Raw genomic sequence first — 22469 nt, 5'->3', positions numbered from 1 at the left:
TTCTGGTCAGGATATGGGAGTAGGGATGTTAGGCAGAAAGGAGAATATATAAGAATGAGTTAAGTAACTTTTAGAGAAGGGGGTCATGTACCTGAAGTAGGGAAGACTTCTTTTTGGTTGTTGTTTATTCTCAAAGACTTTTACTTACTGTAAATAAAGGTATAAATTTATTAAATAAATTCTTTGACTATGGAGATTTTTGCAAATGTTGATTCCATTCTTGATATCTGATAGCTTCTGTTTTCTTATTAGGAAAAAGAAACATTGCCATCCTTTTCAGCAGTAAAATTGTTATATGTGATCTCAAGACAAGCACAGCTGTCACGTAGGAATAGTACAGCTGCACCTTTTGACATTTGTGACAGCAAATTTATACCAGAGAAAAGAATGATATAAAAAATAAAATTTGTTTCCTCCTCTCTCTTCTTAAAATCTTAATCCAAAGCCATAATATAAGCATCTTGCTTAATATGTGTTCCACGTTGCCTTCTGATTTTCCAAATGGAATCAATCCTATGGGAATCAGAGAGAAGATATTAGTGCCTTTTAAGGGCTCCTCTGGGCCTGAGAACCTAAAAAAGATACTTGCTACAATCCTAATATTCTCATTTAAGGAAGGATGGAAAAATAATTTTTAGGAAATTTATAGTACCTAGATCAGGAGTAGGACTCAGAATCCGGCCTCAATTGTTTTAACTAGTAAATTTTACTTTTAGAAACTTTTAAAACTAAACAAAAATAAACAGAAAACTTACTGTGTGGTTAGGAACACGGTCAGAAAGCTCATTGAGCTTTCTTAGACTTTTATGAGAATGTTAAGTAAATACATTCTTATATCATTTACTATTTATTAATTCTCATCTTGATTGTACCTTCTAAACAAAAATTTCTAAAAGAATATTAGAATAAAATATTCTAAAAGAAATATTTTAGAAGGATATTATTAAATATTATATACTGTATGTTGTCTCAATAACAGTGATTTAGATATGATATATAATATTTCATCCATGCCTTGTCCTTTATAAATTACCAAGGACATATTGAGGTTTTTTTCTGTTTCTCTGATTTATTGAATTCAGTTGAAGAACATAAAGGGAGAAAAATCGGGTTTTTACATCTTGTCTATAAAAAATCTACAAGGGAACAATAGGCAGTGTTTTGGTCCTGGTATGTTTGATGTTATGACAAAATCCTGTAACTATGGGAACCTTGAAGAGAGGAAGCAAATGTGAGTTTATTGCCCTCTTGTGGAAATGTGTAAGAATAGCTGTTTCTTTTCAAAATCTTGTTTTAAGGCAGCCTATTAAAAATTTATTTTACTTTATTTTCAATTTCAGATTAATAATGAGGATATATATGATTAGGTTACATTGTTTGAATTTTTAAGGTAAAGTCCAAAGTCTGAGTTGTGGTTCAGTCCTTTATCCAGAGAGCGCACCATTAGCTTTTACATTTTAGCTCAATTGATCTATGATGACTTGTTCCTAGTTACAGGCTTTTATCAGATACATACCGTTATGGACTCAATATGAGAATTTATATAAATATAACAAAAGATGTCAATTCTCAATCAAAGCAACCAAACCATGTATTTTTTTCAGTTATTGAGAAATGAGTAATGATAATATTATCATATAGTAATATAGAGTCTTCTGAGATGTATTATCAGAATATGTTTTCTTTATACTGTGTACATGATGTTTAGTAATAAAAAGAAATGATTTTCTCATTGGATTTTAGTTTAAAACAAGAGTGAATAACATCTAGTACTATTTAAACACAATACTGTTGCTACTTTGTTGGTGTGCATGTGGATTTTGGCAAAGGTTTTATGCAATTTTCTGGATGAATCTGGACAATTCTTAGCAGGAGTAGAGAGAATGTTCACTGGCATATTTGGTCTACTGTTTTGAAGAGGCTGCCCTCTGATTCATTAACCATGTATATTGTCAGTCATATCTTACAAACTGCATCTGTTTATCTTTAAATTTGAAAAGCAATGTCATCCAAATTCAGAAAACACATGTGGTTTAAAACCACACAAATGTAAGAATAGCCATTCTCTGGGTATATAAAAGTTGTGGACATATGGAAGATGTTACGGCAGGAATGAAAGAATTTGGATAGGGGTGTAACTGGAGGCCATTATAATTGTGGCCTAGGGAAACCAACCAGTTTCACCAAGAGAAAGACAAATACTACTCTGTGTCTAACAGCTTGGCTGTCAGGTAGTCATTTCCACCCAAAGCTGAAAAATTACTGTAGAAGAGATCACACCTTGGGTACCGTCAGATACTGCGCTGACAAGTATCTTCAGCATTGTAAAGGGCCTGATCTCAGTAGATGCATCATGTTCTCCAAAAGGGGTGGCTATATGGATTTGTTTGGTGGGGAGTCAAGGCCATTTATACCTTTAAATGCTCTCAGAGGATCTCTCAGATGGCTGGTAGGCACCTCCAGCCTAAGACTACCTAAACGGAACTCTGGATTTGATCCTTCTCCTCCCCCCTGCTTCCCTGGATCTGCCCAGCTAGGTAATTTTGTTTAACGGCAACTCCATATTTTCCGGTGCTCAGGTGTCCTTACTGGCTCCTTTCTTTATTGCACATTCTATTTCAAATCCATCAACAAATCCTATTCATCCTACTTTCATAATGTATCGAGAATCTGACCAGTTCTCACCTACTTTGATATAAGGCACCATCTTTTTTCACCTAGATTATTCAAATAACTTCTTAGCTTCTATATTTTGTAGTCCTAAAAATTATTGTAACAGAGAAGCTGGGGTGATTATTTTGAAACTTAAGGGAGATTGTGTCCCCACCCCCCACTTAGACCCTTAGAGTGGCCATTCATCTCTTTGAGAGTAAAAGCCATGGCCCTAAGGGTAGCCTACCTATGATGGTCCCCGCTTTGCCCTTCACCAGTTCTGCTCCAGCCACACTGCCATCTTGCTGTCCTGGAACATGTCCAGATTCTCTTACCTTGGGCCGTGTATGAAATGCCCTTCACACGGGTATCCTCAGTGCTCATCCCTTCACTTCTTTCATGTCTTTGCTTACGTGTCATTTTCTCTGTGAAGCCTTGTGCTGACCCCCTTTCTCCCTTCATAAATCAACAGTCCTCTGTCTCTGGTCTCCCACACTCTGTCCTCTGGCACCGTTTGTTGCCCTTAATTTGTATTATTTTCCTTGCTAGAATTTGCCACTATCTAATATATATTTACTTGTTTATTAAATATTTATTGTCTGTCCTCCTTAGAATGCACATTGGCACCACAAGGACAGAGAATTGGTCAGTTTTGTTTGCTACTGTATCCCCAGCACCTAGAGCAGTTCATTGTAGGTGCTTTATGAATAGGTGTTGAATGAATGAATAGTGGGTAGCAGGTTGCAAATGAGCAACACGTGAACGCATCAGCCTGAGCTCTACTCTAGCCTCTCTTCTTACTGGTTATGTAATTTGAGCAAGTTACTTCCTCATCTCTTCCAGCTTCGGTTTCCTCACCTTATCCTGTACAATGAAGATAATCATTGTACCTTTCTTATTCATTTGTAGAAAAGATTAAATGAGTGTAAGGCAGTTAGCTCCTGGCAAGTTGTTTGAATGTGTGTTTTTTAATTGTTTGGGATTCACTGAGGACACAAAGAATTAGTTTATACTGATTGCAGTTGTTAGGTAAAGTCTCTCCTGTAATTGTGTCCTGCCCCCAAGAGGTGTGCCATACACCATGACCTCCTACCCCTCTCCCTCCTCCCCTCTCCCTGATCCTCATTCCACCATCCCCACCTTGTATTAGATCACCTACTGCTTTATTCCAGAATCTTCCAGTGGATGGTAAGTAGGTCATTCTCAGTGCTGTCCCTGACAGCCTGCTTTAGGATCACCTATAGTCACAGCCTATCAGTACGCCAGGGTGCTGAAAGACCTGAAATTTTACAAGCTCTCCACATGGATTTTTGCATATTTGAGTGTTAGAATTATATGTTAGCGGGGGAGCAGTGGACAACAGCTAGAGAATGGCAGAACTGAGCATGGGGGTGGGTTGGGTTGAGGGGACCCTATTTATGGGCAATCAGAGGGAGGGTCTTGCCATCTCAGCAATGTGTGTGGTTACATCTTGTGATGGAGAGGGACTGGGACATGTGCATTGAGAAGTAAACTTGTCCTCCAACTGCTGCTGAGTTTAAAATGATCTTATTCTGAGTTGAGAGTTGATAGTCATGCCTAAATATTTTCTTGTCCTTGGCAGTGGGATGTTCTATGATGGGAACCACACATATCTCATTGAGCCAGAAGAAAATGACACTTCTCAGGTAAGTGCTCCTATTTGCTGTGGCAAATTGAAATGTTTATGCTGAGAGCTTCTGTACTATTCTTTTTTCTCTGTTTTATTTTCATATTTCTTAAATTTGGGATAGTAAGTATATATATATATATATATATACTCCTTAATTTATGATGGTGCTATGTCCCAATGAACCCATCATCGGTGAAAAATGCATTTAATACCCCAGTTAACCCATCTGGATGCTCCTTGGCTTTCCAGTGGGGTGAAGTCCTGATAAAGCCATCATAAAGTAAAGAAGTTGTAAGTCAGGGACTGTTGGTATAGTTTTAAATTAGTTAAAATTGGGAATGTGTTTTAAAATTTTTTGTTTCTTTCTCTTTTAAATTGGAAATATATTATTTTCCCTCTGAGGAGTTTTGAAGCTTTCATTTACATCTCTACTCTAATGTGCTATGATCTGTCTTAGTCTGACTGAACTACCATAACAAAATATTGGGTTACTTAAAAGACAGACATTCATCGTGTCACAGTTCTGAGGGCCGGAAGTTCAAGGTGAAGGTGCTGGCAGGGTTGGTATTGGGTGAGAGCTCTCTCCTTGGGCTGCAGACAGCTGCCTTCTCACTGTGTTTTCACGTGGAAAAGAGAATTTTAGCTGTCTTCTCCTCCTCTGATAAGGGTACCAGCCATACTGAATGGGGGTCCTACCTTCGTGACCTCACTTAACCTTTATCACCTCCTTTGGACAAGTCCTGTTTTCAGATGAAGTCACACTGGGGGTTTAGAACTTCGACATAGGAATTTTTTGGGGGGGGGCACACATTCACTTCACAACAGATGAAATCCACAGGTACATGATTTTTCACCTATTCTCTTTTCCACATTCGAGATTTTTCTCCATTGCTCATTGCTTTTAAGGCCCTATGCAAAAGAAGTTTGGAGAAACCTAAGTCATCTTAATTCTCTCCCTTACTTTAGTTGAAACATGAAACATTCATTTTCCACAGATTAAAAAAGAATTGGGGCTGGGGACAGTGGTTTTTACCTGTAATCCTAGCACTTTGGGAGGCTAAGGTGGGAGGATTATTTGAGGCTAGGAGTTCAAGACTAGCCTGAGCAAGAGCAAAACCCTATCTCTAGAAAAAAATAGAGACGCTGGCTAGGTAGGGTGGCACAGACCTATATAGTCCAGGCTACTCAGAAAGCTGAGGCAGAAGGGTCACTTGACCCCAGGAGTTTGAGATTGCGGTGAGCAATGATGATGGCACTGCACTCTAGTCCAGGTGACAGGGTAAGACCCTGTCTCCAAAAAAAAAAAAAAAAAAAAGTTATAGACTACAGAGAAACACAAAACATTTTCTAATTCTGCACATAAAAATATTTTTCCTCTTATCAAGCAATACTGGCCAGAGGCAAGTCATTTAAAGGAATGCATGTTGTTAGCCATACACAGCCTCGTCTGGGAATCTGTATTATACATAAATTTTCTGAGTGCCCACTGTTGTCTATCCTTTCTCTTTGCTTGACAGTATGATTTTTTCAAAGGTAATATCATGAAACATGACTATTTATGATATTCTCATCGTTTTTTAGTAACTGGATTAAGTCAGATGAAATTATATCATTTAAATGCTTATTAATTTTTCTTTGAAGAAAAATATGACTTTTTATCTCTTTCTTTTAAATACAACTTTGTATGACGCTTGAATTTTAGAGCAGTGTCCACCTTGGGCATCTGCTTCTATCAGACATCCTGCTTCCCAGTATCAGGAAGATTGTTTGTGCTGTGATTTTTGCCCACCAAAGGTATCTGACTTTAAAAGGGGGCAGGAACCTATGAAAAGGCACCCCTGGTGGTAAACATTAACCCATTTTCCAAGATGTCTTACTTCTCCTTGGGGGAATAGATCCATTCATTTATTTTCCATTACTGCAGGCTTTGGCTTTTCTGTCTGTGAAGGCATTTTGCTTCTAATTGGATTTTGCTCTGGTGCTGGGAGAATACTGGAGTGAGTAGGAGGGTTGCGCCCTGGCTCGTTGCCTGTCTGAACCCAGGAGGATCCAGTCAAGTTACAGTTCCTTTAAGGGTCTCCTGCTATGATTGCCTGAGGCTGGAGATTTCTGGTTGTATATGCTTAATCCCTGTTGCTTATGTCATTTCAGGAGGATTTCCATTTTCATTCAGTTTACAAATCCAGACTGTTTGAATTTCCCTTGGATGATCTTCCATCTGGTATGATGTTCATATAGTGACTTCTCTTTAAAGGACAACTTCAGTAATTCATTTAGTGCTTTAGAACTAATTTATGTGTGGAATATTATTACCCACATCTGCTTGTGGCAGTTTTAGAGGGAAAGCCAAGTCACATCAAGAGGAAGAATAAAATGCAAATTGACATCATATTTATAGGGGGATGAGTTTGGAAAGATACGGCTGAAGCACACTGAAGGAAAGCTGTAATAGATTTTAAGACTAAAGGTACTAAGAGAAACAATGTTAGAGTCTGTATAGATAAAATATGTAAAAATCCACTCTCGATGAAATACTAGTTATGTAAAGATAGGGATGAACTCAGTCATTTTCCCATTTGTTGTTTGCTCATCTCTTTTCAGCTTCAGCATTTTAAGAGATCCGTTCTAGATTAACTATTGTTACTGGTATTGCTATTTGTGAAATTAGTCCTTTCTTCTCATGTATGTTTATAGGTCAGTTTATATGTCAACACTGATTTGAGAGCTGCACGACAGGGAGAGTAGTGCACTAATACTTGGGCCTCCTTAGTGGGGCAGTGATGACCCGGGGGGGGCGTTTGCCTCTGGCTTTACTGGACTTCCTCATTTTCTCTTTTTGAAGACAAAGTTGAGTTTTAGATTGTTTAACACCGCAAAGGTTCAGTCTGGGAGAGAGGCACAAAGGGCAGTGGAACAATTTCCAGCCTGAGAGGTAATCCTGAACTACTGCTTAGAGAATCCCAAAGAAGTTTACCTCGTTTCTGCATCAGAAAATGCAGTAATCTGATCACACCTGTGGTGCATCTTACAAAGGTACATGTGAGCCTTGGCAAATGTGGAATGTAAATGTCTTGGCAAAGTAACGAAGAAAATGCCAGGAGGGTATGTCAACTAATGAGATGAAAATGTGTCAAATATTCTATGAACCAAGGGTATGGTGCCCCATGATCATACACAGCTATGATTTAATAAAAAAAAAAGAAAAATAGGTATCTCCAATACAGATAGTAGAGAGAATATGCAAAGATAACATCTCTAATCAACAGGGAAGCATCCATCTATTCAATAAATGGAATTGGGACAACTAGTTAACTATCATTTCTTATAATATGTATCAGAATGAACTATAAATGAATAAAATAATTATAAAAATAAAAAAAAGAAAATGCAGTAACTGTTTTCTAATGTTCCTTCCTCTCTGAAATAAGTTTGTTACATTCCTGTTCTCCTGCAATCCCCCTGAAGAGAAATAATACTCCCTTCCTTTCTCTCTTGCTGCCAAAGGAATAGAAGATTTTACAGAATTCACTATTTTGAAAAATCTGCAAATGGGCATATTGGTGCTTTTACTTTACATAGACTTTTTAGACTGTTCCTTCAGTGTCCTTATGAAAATGTTTACAGTCCCTATTATGGGAAGAAAATAAATCATGACTAGCTGCCTAGGAATAAAGCCATAATTTTATAGGTATTACTGGAAGCAATCAACATTATTTAATATTTAAAGTAATAAATAAAGATCCTCCTAAGGACTTGATTGGAGGCTTGCTGTTGTATAACCTCATAATTTTTTTCAAGACTTTGTTTGGAATTCCTTTTCAGCAGAACCTTTAAAGGTGACTTGGCAGTTTTGCTGCTTACAAATCATTGTAAAATCTACAAGGATTTTTAGACATTTTCGTTGAAAACTTCGGTCTGTCTCAACTAGTTTCTAAAGAGAAATGGGCACTGCCACTTTGTTAAGGTGGTGCTTGTCACCCAAGATCATTTATGATTTACCTGCATAAATTAGAAGAAAAAACAAGAAATAGACAAATGTCAAATAAGTAGACAGATGAAAGGCAATTTTTATGAAATTAGTCCTCAAAAGTAAGCTTATTGATTTTAGGATAAATAAAGTTTAACCGGGTTGTGCAATATCAACATCCTTATCTTGCTGTAGGTTATGAATTTCCCAGGAATATGATCAGGTGTTCCTCAGACTAGTTTGACTGTAGAACCTTTTGTTTTATGTGACACATCTCTCAGGACTAGTGTTTCTATGAACAGATTTTGGAAAAATCTTAACTTCTATGAATCCCTTAGCACCCAGTTTTTAAAAAATTTGTATGTAATGAAATATATAACTCTGCGTACTACTTAATGAATTTTGACGTATGTACACTTCTCTTGAGATATAGAGCATTTCCATTACCGTAGTAACTTCCTTTGTACCTTTCCCCGTTATTGCCTCCCACCTCTGCAATCCATTTTCTGACTTTTTTTTCCTGTAGAGTTTTATCTGTTGGAGAATTTTATGAAGATGGTATCATGTCTTATGTCCAGCTTCTTTTGCTTGGCAAATTCCTGTGAGATTTATGTTTTCCGCAGTAGCAGTGGTTCATTCTTTGAAGTTACTGAGTATATGTGTATTCTATTGTATATACAATACAAGTTTACATGTATTCTATTATATGAGTACTCCATGATTTTTATCCATTCTGTTGATGGACATTTGGGTTGTTTCCAACTTTTGGCTATTATGAATAAAGCAACCATGAACATTCTCACACGTCTTGAGGGGGCACATATTTTCGTTTTCCTGGTAAATACATAGGAATGACATTGCTATGCCATAGGTAGGTATATGTTTAACTGTAAAAAGTGTTCACAGACTTTGCCATGCATAAGAATCATCTGGAGGAGAATTCTATCAAACCTTCAAGGAAGAGCTTATTCCTGTATGCAGAAATTATTCCAAAAAACTGAGGAAGAAGGAATCTTCCCCAACACATTCTATGAAGCAAACATCACCCTGATACCAAAACCAGGAAAAGACCCAAACAAAAAGGAGAATTTCAGACCAATCTCACTCATGAACATAGACACAAAAATTCTCAACAAAATCCTAGCCAGTAGATTACAGCTTATCATCAAAAAAGTCATTCATCATGATCAAGTAGGCTTCATCCCAGGAATGCAAGGCTGGTTTAACATACGCAAGTCTATAAACGTTATCCACCATATTAACAGAGGCAAAAATAAAGATCACATGATCCTCTCAATAGATGCAGAAAAAGCATTTGATAAAATCCAGCATCCTTTTCTAATTAGAACTCTGAAGAGTATAGGCATAGGTGGCACATTTCTAAAACTGATTGAAGCTATCTATGAAAAACCCACAGCCAATATTTTACTGAATGGAGTAAAACTGGAGGCTTTTCCTCTTAGAACTGGAACCAGACAAGGTTGTCCTCTGTCACCTTTACTATTCAACGTAGTGCTGGAAGTTCTAGCCAATACAATTAGGCAAGACAAGGAAATAAAGGGAATCCAAATGGGAGCAGAGGAGGTCAAACTCTCCCTCTTTGCTGACGACATGATCTTATACTTAGAGAACCCCAAAGACTCAACCACAAGACTCCTAGAAGTCATCAAAAAATACAGTAATGTTTCAGGATATAAAATCAATGTCCACAAGTCAGTAGCCTTTGTATACACCAATAACAGTCAAGATGAGAAGCTAATTAAGGACACAACTCCCTTCACCATAGTCTCAAAGAAAATGAAATACCTAGGAATATACCTAACGAAGGAGGTGAAGGACCTCTATAAAGAAAACTATGAAATCCTCAGAAAGGAAATAGCGGAGGATATTAACAAATGGAAGAACATACCATGCTCATGGATGGGAAGAATCAACATTGTTAAAATGTCTATACTTCCCAAAGCTATCTACCTATTCAATGCCATTCCTATCAAAGTACCTACATCGTACTTTCAAGATTTGGAAAAAATGATTCTGCGTTTTGTATGGAACCAGAAAAAACCCCGTATAGCTAAGGCAGTTCTTAGTAACAAAAATAAAGCTGGGGGCATCAACATACCAGATTTTAGTCTGTACTACAAAGCCATAGTGCTCAAGACAGCATGGTACTGGCACAAAAACAGAGACATAGACACTTGGAATCGAATTGAACACCAAGAAATGAAACTAACATCTTACAACCACCTAATCTTTGATAAACCAAACAAGAACTTACCTTGGGGGAAAGACTCCCTATTCAATAAATGGTGTTGGGAGAACTGGATGTCTACATGTAAAAGACTGAAACTGGACCCACACCTTTCCCCACTCACAAAAATTGATTCCAGATGGATAAAGGACTTAAATTTAAGGCATGAAACAATAAAAATCCTCAAAGAAAGCATAGGAAAAACACTGGAAGATATTGGCCTGGGGGAAGACTTCATGAAGAAGACTGCCTTGGCAATTGCAACAACATCAAAAATAAACAAATGGGACTTCATTAAACTGAAAAGCTTCTGTACAGCTAAGGACACAATAACCAAAGCAAAGAGACAACCTACACAATGGGAAAGGATATTTGCATATTTTCAATCAGACAAAAGCTTGATAACCAGGATCTATAGAGAACTCAAATTAATCCACATGAAAAAAGCCAACAATCCCTTATATCAATGGGCAAGAGACATGAATAGAACTTTCTCTAAAGATGACAGACGAATGGCTAACAAACATATGAAAAAATGTTCATCATCTCTATATATTAGAGAAATGCAAATCAAAACAACCCTGAGATATCATCTAACCCCAGTGAGAATGGCCCACATCAGAAAATCTCAAAACTGCAGATGCTGGCGTGGATGTGGAGAGAAGGGAACACTTTTACACTGCTGGTGGGACTGCAAACTAGTACAACCTTTCTGGAAGGAAGTATGGAGAAACCTCAAAGCACTCAAGCTAGACCTCCCATTCGATCCTGCAATCCCATTACTGGGCATCTACCCAGAAGGAAAAAAATCCTTTTATCATAAGGACACTTGTACTAGACTGTTTATGGCAGCTCAATTTACCATTGCCAAAATGTGGAAACAGCCTAAATGCCCACCAAGCCAGGAATGGATTAACAAGCTGTGGTATATGTATACCATGGAATACTATTCAGCTATTAAAAAAAATGGAGACTTTACATCCTTCGTATTAACCTGGATGGAAGTGGAAGACATTATTCTTAGTAAAGCATCACAAAAATGGAGAAGCATGAATCCTATGTACTCAATCTTGATATGAGGACAATTAATGACAATTAAGTTTATGGGGGGGGAAGCAGAAAGAGGGATGGAGGGAGGAGGGTGGGGCCTTAGTGTGTGTCACACTTTATGGGGGCAAGACATGATTGCAAGAGGGACTTTACCTAACAATTGCAATCAGTGTAACTGGCTTATTGTACCCTCAATGAATCCCCAACAATAAAAAAAAAAAAAAAAAAAAAGAATCATCTGGAGGGCTGCCAACCACAGATTTCTGGCCCCAACCCAAGAGTTTTTAATTCAGTATATCATGGGCTGGTTTTGAGAGTTTGCATTTTCAGCAAGTCCCAGGGGGTGATGTTGATGCCGCTGGTGCAGGAATCACATTTTGAGAACCACTATGTTATGAGAAATTGCTGAACCTTTTCCCAAAATGGTTATATTTGATGCTGTCCTCAGCACTGCACGGGAGTTTTAATTGTGCTGCATTTTGACTAACATTGGCTGTGTCATTCTTTAATTTCAGCTCTCCTGCCGTGTGTTGTGCTGTCTCACATCAGTTTAAATTTGCATCTTTCATATGACTAATGATGTGTAATATGTGCTGTTGGCACTAATCAGAATGTTTGTCTTTTTGTTACTGAGGTGTGGGAGTATATACACGTTCTGGGTATAAGGCCTTTATCAGATATGCCTTGTAAATATTGTCCAGGTCTTTGGCTTACCTAATGGTGTTTTGTGATGTGCAGGCATTTTCATTTTGATGAAGTCTGACATCAGTTTTGATGATTATTGCTTTGTCCGAAGAAATAATTGCAAGCCCCAAGTTGCGAGAATATTCTCCAGTGTTTTCTTTTAAAAGCTTTATGGTTTTATTTTTTTATGTTTGATCTGTGATCCCTTTCTGATTACTTTTTGTACATGGTATAAAGGTAAGGGTTGAGTTTTATTTTATCTTACTGTTTTGTGTGTGGATGTCCAGTTATTTAACATCATTTGTTGAAAAGTACTTCATTTCCTTTTATCAATGTTTGAAGTCTTTGTCAAACAGTATTAACGTGGGTCTCTTCCTTGACTCTAATTGGCTGCCCTTATCACGCTTTTTTGCTTATGGAATGTTTTGAAATCAGACAACATAAATTTTCCATTTTTTTCAAATTTGTTTCAGCTATTCCAGGTCCTTTGCATTTCCATCCACATTTTGTAACAAACTTGTCAACCTCTACAATTCTGGATTTTGATTAGAATTGCATTGAATGTGTAGATTAATTTGGGAAAAAGAGACATCTGTACTGAGTCTTCCAGTTTATGAACATAGCATATCTCATTTATTTAGGACTTTTAAAATTTCTCTCAGTGTTTGGTCATTTTTAGTGTAGAGGTTGTATTAGTTATCTATTGCTGTGTAACAAATTACTCCATAACATTTATTATGTCACAATTTCTGAGAGTCAGGAACCTGGGTTTGGTTTAGCTGGGTGCCTCTAGCTCAAGGTGTCTGGGACTTTAATCTCATCTGAAGGTTCAAGTGGGAAGGATTTGCTTCTAAGCTTGCTTATAGAGCTGTTGTAAGGCCCCAGTACATTGCCACATGGGCCTCTCCATAGAGCTGCCTGCTCCCTGCACCCCCAGAATAAGGCAGATAGCTTGTTCTAGGAGAGAGAGAGAGCAAGGGAAGAGAATGTTGTATCTTTTGATGGGGTGATTAATCCTTTTATCATTATAAAATTATAAAATAATGCTCTTTTTCCTAATTTTATTTATTGCTCCGAAGTTACATTGTTTTATATTAATATTTCCTTCATAGTTTTCTTTTTTTTTTTTTTCTTTCTTTCTTTTTTTTTTTGGAGACAGTGTCTCACTTTGTTGCCCTTGGTAGACTGCCCTGGTGTCACAGTGCACAGCAACCTCAAACTCCTGGGCTTACGTGATTCTCTTGCCTCAGCCTCCCAAGGAGCTGGGACTATAGGCACCCACCACGACGCCTGGCTACTTTTTGATTGTAGTTGTCATTGTTGTTTGGCAGGCCTGGGCTGGGTTTGAACCCACCAGCTCCAGTGTATGTGGCTGGCACCCTACCTGCTGAGCCATAGGTGCCGAGCCTCCTTCATAGTTTTCTTAAGATTAATGTTTGCAAGGTATATTTTCTTCCATATTTTACACTTAAGGTACTCTCTTGAAAACTACTTATAGTTAGATCTTGCATTTTTTTTAAATGAGAGAGGATGCCTAAGATGGAAGCCATAGTCTCTTTGCCAACCTGATCTCAAAAATGACATGTCATCATTTTTGCTATATAATGTTTACGAGAACTATGAGTCATAAACTCCAGTCCTCTCTCAAGGAGATGAGATTATACAACTGTGTTGTATTAGTTGTTTGTTATTGAGTGACAAATGACCACAAAGTAGCATCTTAAGACAACACCCATTGATTATATCAGTTTCTGTGGCTCAGGAGTCTGGGTATGGCCTAATTAGATGGGTTCTCAGCCTCAGATTCTCACATCGGCAGCAATTGAAGTGTTAGGTAGGGCTTAGCTGTGGCAGGATCTGTAGTAGTTGTTGGCAGAATTCAGTCCTTTTCATCCCTTGGGATGATTTTCTTTTTCTGGCTGTTGGTTGTCCTCTGTCTTTTGCCATGTGGGTCTATCCATAGGTTAGGGTAGCTCACAACATAGGTGCTTGTGTCACAAAAGCCAATAAGGAAGAGGGTCTCTAGCAAGATGGGTTATAATTTTATATAATGTTATCTTGGAAGTGTTGTTCCATCACCTTAGCTATGTTCTGTTGATTAAAGAAAGAAACAGGTTTCCTCCAGACTCAGGCAGTGGCATTACACAAGGGCATAAATCCTAGGAGGTGAAGTAATTGGAAGCATCACCTGCCTGCCACCATAGTTTGACCACCACTGACTCCTGTCCTTTCCACACGCAAAATACATCCACTCCCTCCCAAGGTCTGTAAGAGTTTCATCTCATTGTAACATTTGTTCAAAACCCAGAATCTCATTATCTAAATCAGGTCCAGGTGTAGAAGTGGGTCCTTGTGTGTCATTCCTCTCAATCCTTCCATATGTAAAACTAAAAAACACGTTATCTGCTCTAATTCCCTCAGCATTCACTAGTGGACCAATAAGAGGATAATTCTCTTTCAAAAAGAGGGAAATTGGAGGAACAAGGAAGACACTGATCACAGCAATTCTGAAATTTTGCTGGACAAAGGGGAACTCTTCCTTGATTATGTTTCAAGGCCTGGAAATAACTCTCCATGACTCTTGGCTCCACCCTTGCAGCCCTTGGTTCTGCCTACTTTCCTAGTCCATGAAAGGAGCACATGTTTGCAGCTGAAGTTTTAGCAGCCTGTTATTCTAGTTTTCTAAGATTTAAACCATCAAAAGTAAGGCCTTGAATTTTGTCAAATGTATTTTATGCATCTATTGAGATGGTCCTATAATGATCTTCTTGAATCTATTAACGCAACTTGTATAAATATGAATTAGTTTGCTTTCTTAGATGAAGCCCACTTGCTTATGGTATGTTATATTTTTACATATTGCCAAATCTTTCATAATTTTTTGAAATTATGCAGGTTGGTAATCTAGAGTGATTTTTTCCTATTAAGATAATAAAACATTCATGTGAAAAGCAAATACATTTTCTCACATTTTGGGACAGTGGTGTAATTCCAGAGCACTTTTCCATTTCTATAAGTAGTACCTAAGAATACTGATAGTGCTTCATCTTTAGCGCTGTGTAGCGTTACTCCCGCAGGAAGCTGCACGTCAGACTCTCAACCATCAGAGTTTCAGGAAATTTGCACCACAGGGAAATGTTTACAGTTTTTCTTTCACTTTTTAGGAAGGCCTTCCCTTATAAATAATCTAATCTGTAATTCAGAGATGAATCTATATGTGTAAGTGGTCGATGTGTTAATGCTGACACACAAGTTAGGAGGGGTTTGGATTTTTACACCTGCTTCTAAGAGCAAAGCCTGCGATAAATTTGATTATGGGGCAACTAATTGGAAAAAATTAACCCAAAATTTTGGTGCCCTATAATAATTTCTAATCATGAACTTGTAAATGTGTGCTTATTTATTCTACTTGCTTCTCACTGCCTCTTTATTTTGCTGCCTCTAGAAGGTTAGTAATGAAAGTGAATGTCAAGTTGGCTATTTAGGAGATTCTTGATAAAGAATGTTACGGTATTTAAAGCAGAAATATGAATTGAGATAAGCTACATCAGAAATACGTTTGAGACTTTATGAATTAATCATTATATGTTTATTAAGTATTAATATGATACAGTTACTTAGATTAATGTTCAGTTTAAGCATTAAGTACAACATTATATGGGATAAAATTCGTAGGAAGGAAGGGTAGGTAAAAATTTGATTGCCCTGTATTAAAGAAATCTGGCACAAGTTAAATTAATTTCAATTAAATTTCCTTTTAGAATTCCAACAAGTAAACATCACTTCACCAAAATTCATTTTGAAGCCAAGACTAAAAAGGAGTAAACGACAGGTATGTGTTCACAGGTGTTTGTTGTGATATTTTATTTTTTTTTTTAATTTGGCCGGGGCTGGGTTTGAACCCGCCACCTCCGGCATATGGGACCGGCACCCTACCCGCTGAGCCACAGGCGCCGCCCTGTCGTGATATTTTAAAACACTTGGTAACTGCTAGTCACATGGATCTGCTTTAAGTCTCTGTGAGAGGACGAGTACTGTTTTCAGGCATTTGCCAGGGCATGGGTAACAAAAAGGGCAGCAGGTTGGTAGGAACATTAGGAATGGGGCCTTATTATTTCACAGACTCAAAAGGATTCAAGATCATGGTGATAACATGCCTCCCCATCCTATTGTGGATTATGAGGCCTCAGCTTGTGGTGTCTCAAGTTCTTTCCACCACAGGCCTCTTTCCTTGCCCCGATATGCACCACATCATGGAGTCTTGTATGGACATATCCTTATCCCCTTGAAAACAATTCCTTATGAGTGACTACATCAGGTTTTTAAGTCACAACATGCTACTGTCTCATTTGGTCTACTTTGGAGTCCATGACATAAAACTAGGGCATAGTTTTATGGTTCTTCAACTAGATCTTGAACTGGGTAATACATAGTAATAAAAACAACTGTTTATATAGTGCTTTAAATCAAATGAAGTAGCTTACTTCTTTACTAGTATTATTAAGAATAATACTTTACTCTTATTTTTCTTTCACAGAAAAGTGATAGCTCTGACATGTGACAGTGACTTATCCACAATCACAGGGTTGGTAAATTCTTTAGATACAGCGAGAGCTTTGGGCATCAGGATCAAGATGTTACCACTACTGGCATTGACTTGTATGCCCTGGCATAGAGGCATAAAACCCAAAAAACACAGGATGAAGGAAATAGATCTCTAGTAAGATCAAGCAGTTGAAAGAACCATGTGTCTTCTTTTTCTTACTTTGAAATAAAATTTCACACATATTTTTATTGTGAATAATAATTGCTAAATTGCATTGAATATTTACCCTGAACTGTATTAAAACATTTACTCCTCCTAAAAATCTTATGAGGAAGGTATTATTACAGTGTTTAGGACTTTGCATTTTTGGGGGCCTTGTAACATTTGCATTATACTTACTGGTTCATTATCCCTAATGCCAGAATCCAAAATATGAAACGTTACAGTGAACATTCAACATCACTGAGCATCATTTTGGCATGCAAAGAGTTTTAGATTTAGGGGAATTTTGGATTTTGGATTTTCTGGTTGGGGTACTCAACCTATCTTACTTGCATTTTACTGATAAAGGCAACAAAGCTGAAGAAGCTTAAGAAACTTGCCCGTGGTCTCACAGAGCAACCCAGTGGTAGAGCTGGGATTCTGACCTTGGAAGTCTGGTTTCAAAGAAGTGCTATACCATGTATGTGCTATATATTGCCTCTCAGAAGCCCATGTGTTCCATAAGTCACTGCCATGAACTTTATATGTGTTGTGAACATACACACACACAGAGACATATATCTTGAAGCCCAGTTAGATGAAAATACAGTATTTAATTTAACAAATACAGGATTTAATTAGAAACATTTGTGTGAATTTTTAATGGAGAGAATAGGATAATATTCTTTTGATGTGTTCTTTGAAATTCTTCATAAATATCTCAACATCCAGGCATTTGCTAAGCAGATATATGCTTGACTTCTCTTTCTGAGACAGTTATGGATACACGCACTGAGATGCTGTAAAAGTGTAAGGCCAATGTGGCTGCTTTCTGACATTACGAAAATATTGGGACTTGAAGTTGACTGTATTAACTTGGTATGCTAGTACAGTGTCTCCCATAATTAGCAAAGCAGATCCTATCATTTTAAAAACACCACCCCCTTTTTAAAAATACTCTTGTCATTGGATACAATTTAGTGTTATTAATCAACTTAATTGTTTTATGATTCTTTTTGAAAAGTTTTAAAGTTTAGGAGCGCAATGAGATAAAATTCATGTGGATCTTTTTTTTTTTAAAGTTTATTTTAAATGCAGCACTCACACCTTGTATGTATTGATGTAGATTTCATTGTATACCCTCCTCGCAAAAAGTGCCCTTGGGCAAGTGAACCAAAGATTTGCTAAGAAAAATATGTATGGAAGCACAACATAAAGGCAGCTATTAATTTTACAGACTTTGTTTAGATTTGTGTTTTAGGCTCACTGCAAAGAACAAAGGCAATGGCCGCTTAGTGGCTCTTGTCTATAATATTCATTCATTGGCCGTGATTTTGAAAGAGGAAAATGTTTGTTGTTGAACAGAGATCTAGCTATAATAGATAATCCAGGACTGCCTGGAAGTTCTCAAAGCTATCCAATAAAAAGCCTCATGTCATTTGGGGGATCCCCTGAACCATACTGGAGGAAGGACATATCTCAAATCCAGGTTGGAGATTCAAGAATACAAGTGCCAACCTCCTCAACCCTCTCAGAGTTCCTTAGGACCTTAAGTTAAGGCCCAAAGAATACTCTTTCTCTCTTACTGTTTCCAAGATATACAGTTAAATGAAAACAGCCTGATGCAGAAAAGAGTAAAATAAATGAAAGAACAAAATGAAGTATCTATTCATATTTAATCTTACATGCATAAATTTTAATATTTCTGAAAGAAACTAGTAACTTGCTGAACCCATTGTGAGGGAAGAAGTAGGAACTGGGTAGATGGGGAGACAGAGGTGAAAGGAAGACTTTCATCCTACTTTTTATACTTCTTTAATTTTTTGAAACATTTAAATTTATTACCTCAAAAACTAAGTAAGTTGATGAAATTTTTTTTAAAGGACAAGGAATAAAAAAGGGGAATTTTGTGGTTGATTTCTTCTATATGTTTAGTTTTTCACAGCCCAGTGTAGAGGGCTTTTTACATTGCTGTTTCCTTTCTTCTGTTACAGCTTCGGCGATATCCTCGTAATGTAGAAGAAGAAACCAAATACATCGAGCTGATGATTGTGAATGACCATCTCATGGTAGGATTTGCTTTTGTTTTCTTAACTTTTCCATGACTAGAATAAAACTGGTGGGTGCAAACATATGTTTAGAAGAAACAAGAAGCCTATCAAGTTGTAACTCAGAGAGGGTATTTGTGTAACCAAACATCTTTGTTAACCGGTGACAACCTGCAAGTAGAAAAAATTCTTAGGTGGTATAGGGTGGCGCCTGTGGCTCAAGGAGTAGGGCGCCAGTCCCATATGCCAGAGGTGGCAGGTTCAAACCTAGCCCCGGCCAAAAACCACACAAAAAAAGAAAAATTCTTAGGTGGAAGTAACTAGTAATGATTTTTGAGGCTCCAAAAATATTTCTGTAACTCATCATGGTAACTCCTTGAATTTGCTTGATTCATGTAGGCACTGCAAATTGAATCTCTGCTTAGTAAAATGACAATGTTTAATTAAGAAAAGTGGAAATTTTTATTTTATACTGACAAAGTATGTGAGGCACCAATTATGTGATATAGTCTGCAATGTACAGCTTTATCCTAATAAAAGCAATTTTTCTTTTTCTTTCTTGCTATGCAGAAAATTATTTGGAAATATTTATATGGCTAAGGAGTGAAGCTTCTTAGGATGAGAATTTAGCAAAACTTTTCTCTTGCTGAATCAAATGATTTCGATCCACAGTGCACATATTAAATTCATGGTCATGTTGCAGTCGGTATGGTTACTTTCATAGCACAGCAGTGAATTACGATGTTAATTATTCCACGTAACCACAGTTTGAAACTAAAAATGTTCAGTGTACAGATTGCTGAATTTTATTCAATTTCATGTACAAGTGCATTTTAATTTATCTTGAATGATTTATTTAAGAGAAAATGTTTTGTTTATAAATAATGTCAATCTCTATTGTTGCTGATAATAATAATAATACAGTCAGGATTCAGTGCTGTTTCCTTGGTCAGTCTAGGTCTAAATTTTGTCTTTCTACCTGTTTGAATCCAGTGAATGTTACTGTTCCTTAGGATTTTTATAAAATAAGCTGCAAAATCATATATTTTGCAGATATATCACAAATCCTTAGATAGTCACAAATTCAGATATCTGTAGACATCTGTAGACAGGTAATATAAGTGAAGCGAACTAGGTAGTTATGAGACAACAGGGAAGGATGAGGCCTGTGGCAAAAGGGAAGGCACATGGTGTCTAAAGGGAGCAGCTGCCTCTTAGGACTTGCCAGTTATTATCATGTGGGGATGCCAGTTTCAAGTGAAGCCAGAAATGTTTATAGCTCCTGATTTTTAAAGTACCCAGAGATACTTTAAAAGATATATGTGATCTACATCTAGCCTCTTTGTGACCTTTATCTTAGGTTAAGTCTTATAGAATTTGTAAACTTTTATACTTTTAGCAGTATTCACATTTACTTTTTCTGGCTATACTCCTACTTAGATTTGTGTTTCCTGCAATTCATAGACAGCTTTCATATATTTTAACATTTTGAATAATAATCCTGATAAAAATATGCCTATGAAATGAATGGAGTATTTTTTACTTCATCTCACAGATGAGTAAATGGAGGCCTCAAGCTTTAACGAAACTTCCCTCAAGCTGCACAGCAGATAAAGATCGATGTCTCAACTTTGACGTTTTTTCATGTATTTACAGAAAGCACATTTTTTATATTTTTAGGAACCTTTCGATTATACCATGTTTTCTTTATTGAGATGATTATTTCCTGATAACTTTGGAAGCCTTTCACTTGTTTTCTTTTGCTTTCAGTTTAAAAAACATCGGCTTTCCGTTGTACATACTAATACCTATGCAAAATCTGTGGTGAACATGGCAGATGTAGTAAGTATCAACTTGATTCAGTATTGCCCTGGGGGAATTTGATCTGATTGTTAATAGAATGAACGATATGGTCCTTAAATTTTTGCTGCTCCAAATTTTACTGTAGGCAAGCTATCCCTGGGGACCTTGTAATTGACTGCATTGACTTTGATCTCTGGCTGGGAAGAGGAAGAAGTCAAGGTTATCTGTAGATTTGCCTGAAATTCCTTCCTATGAATTCTTTTTACAGGGTGCCAGAAAAGGGATGCTAGGAAGCCTTGAGTAGGGTACAAGTATTTGTCAAAAAGGATCATTTGTTTTTATTCTGTTCTTTGGTCTTACTCCTGAAACACTTTGTTCTGTTACTTAAGGGAAATTGGAACAATAATCATCTCTCTTAAAAATAGTAATGTTTCAGGGCGGTGCCTGTGGCTCAGAGGAGAAGAGTGCTGGCCCCATATGCCAGAAGTAGCGGGTTCAAACCCAGCCCCGGCCAAAAACTGCAAAAAAAAAAAAGTAGTAATGTTTCCTTTAAAGGAGCTTTAAAGTCTTGTTCATAAATGATTTTATTTTACCACATACACAGCTGATATGTTCATTTTATTAATATATTAGATATATAAAGACCAACTTAAGACCAGGATAGTATTGGTTGCCATGGAAACCTGGGCGGCTGACAACAAGTTTGCTATATCTGAAAATCCATTGATCACCTTACGTGAGTTTATGAAATACAGGAGGGATTTTATCAAAGAGAAAAGTGATGCAGTTCACCTTTTTTCGTACGTAACTTTTGTAATAATTTATTACTTTCTTTGATTCTATGTTGAATGTTCTGTTACTTGTGACTGAAATGTATCCTTTCTACTGCACAATTAGGATTTGATATGGCTGATACATTTGGAAGAAGTTTTAAAGAATAGATTGAGGTTGTGAAAATTTAAGAGATTTAATTTTCAGTTATTTTATTATTTTATGCCTGTTTTAATTTTTCAAGAGATTCAATCAAAGCATCTATTGAGTAAAAGTACTACTAATGTTCATTTAGCATATTTATAGTCTTTAAAGTTGCTGTCTTTTAAATGTAATGTTCTCTCTCTTTTGAATTCTAATACAAGAGCTTAGTATTTCTGGAGTTTACTTTTAATTTTTTTCTCACTCTTCTGTGGCTTTATTTTTGGTAACATATAACATATTGGTAATAGCAATTTATATATATTAGCATTTAAAAGAACTTCTCATCTAGAGTCAGAGCTACTGAAGAAATAAATGAAAAAATGATTTTGAGCAACTTTTAATTTTCACATAATTTCAAATTTAGAGAAAAGTTACAAGAATACTATGAGGAAATTATATATGCCATTTATCCAGATTCATCAATTATTCACATTTTCCCTAATTTGCTTTATGATTTCCTCCCTCCCTCACTCTCTCCCTCTCTTTTATCCATTGATGTATCTATCAAATTTTTTTTCCCCCTAAACCTTTTGAGGGTAAGTTGAAAACTCTTACTAGGCGTTTACTAATAAATACTTCAATGTGTATTCTCTAAGAATAAAGGGATTCTCTGATTTAACCATAGTAAATTATCAAAACCAGAA

At 36.8% G+C, this 22469-nt stretch overlaps 1 protein-coding gene across 17 annotated transcripts in view; it reads left to right on the top strand.

Annotated features, from left to right (window-relative positions):
* ADAM22 (ADAM metallopeptidase domain 22) overlaps positions 1-22469 on the top strand; it is a 278120-nt gene that overhangs the window by 183689 nt on the left and 71962 nt on the right. For all 17 annotated transcript variants that reach the window (XM_053608487.1, XM_053608501.1, XM_053608500.1 and 14 more), the window contains exons 6-11: positions 4256-4319; positions 6455-6524; positions 16014-16084; positions 18994-19068; positions 20818-20889; positions 21484-21650. In XM_053608487.1, coding sequence (XP_053464462.1) covers positions 4256-4319; positions 6455-6524; positions 16014-16084; positions 18994-19068; positions 20818-20889; positions 21484-21650 — 519 coding nt within the window. The remainder of the gene's footprint in view (positions 1-4255; positions 4320-6454; positions 6525-16013; positions 16085-18993; positions 19069-20817; positions 20890-21483; positions 21651-22469) is intronic.

Source organism: Nycticebus coucang, chromosome 11 (genome assembly GCF_027406575.1).
Source record: "Nycticebus coucang isolate mNycCou1 chromosome 11, mNycCou1.pri, whole genome shotgun sequence".
In the NCBI taxonomy this organism is placed as follows: Eukaryota; Metazoa; Chordata; class Mammalia; order Primates; family Lorisidae; genus Nycticebus; species Nycticebus coucang.
The sequence above is the reverse complement of the archived record's forward strand: the minus strand, read 5'-3'. Positions and strand labels throughout refer to the sequence as shown.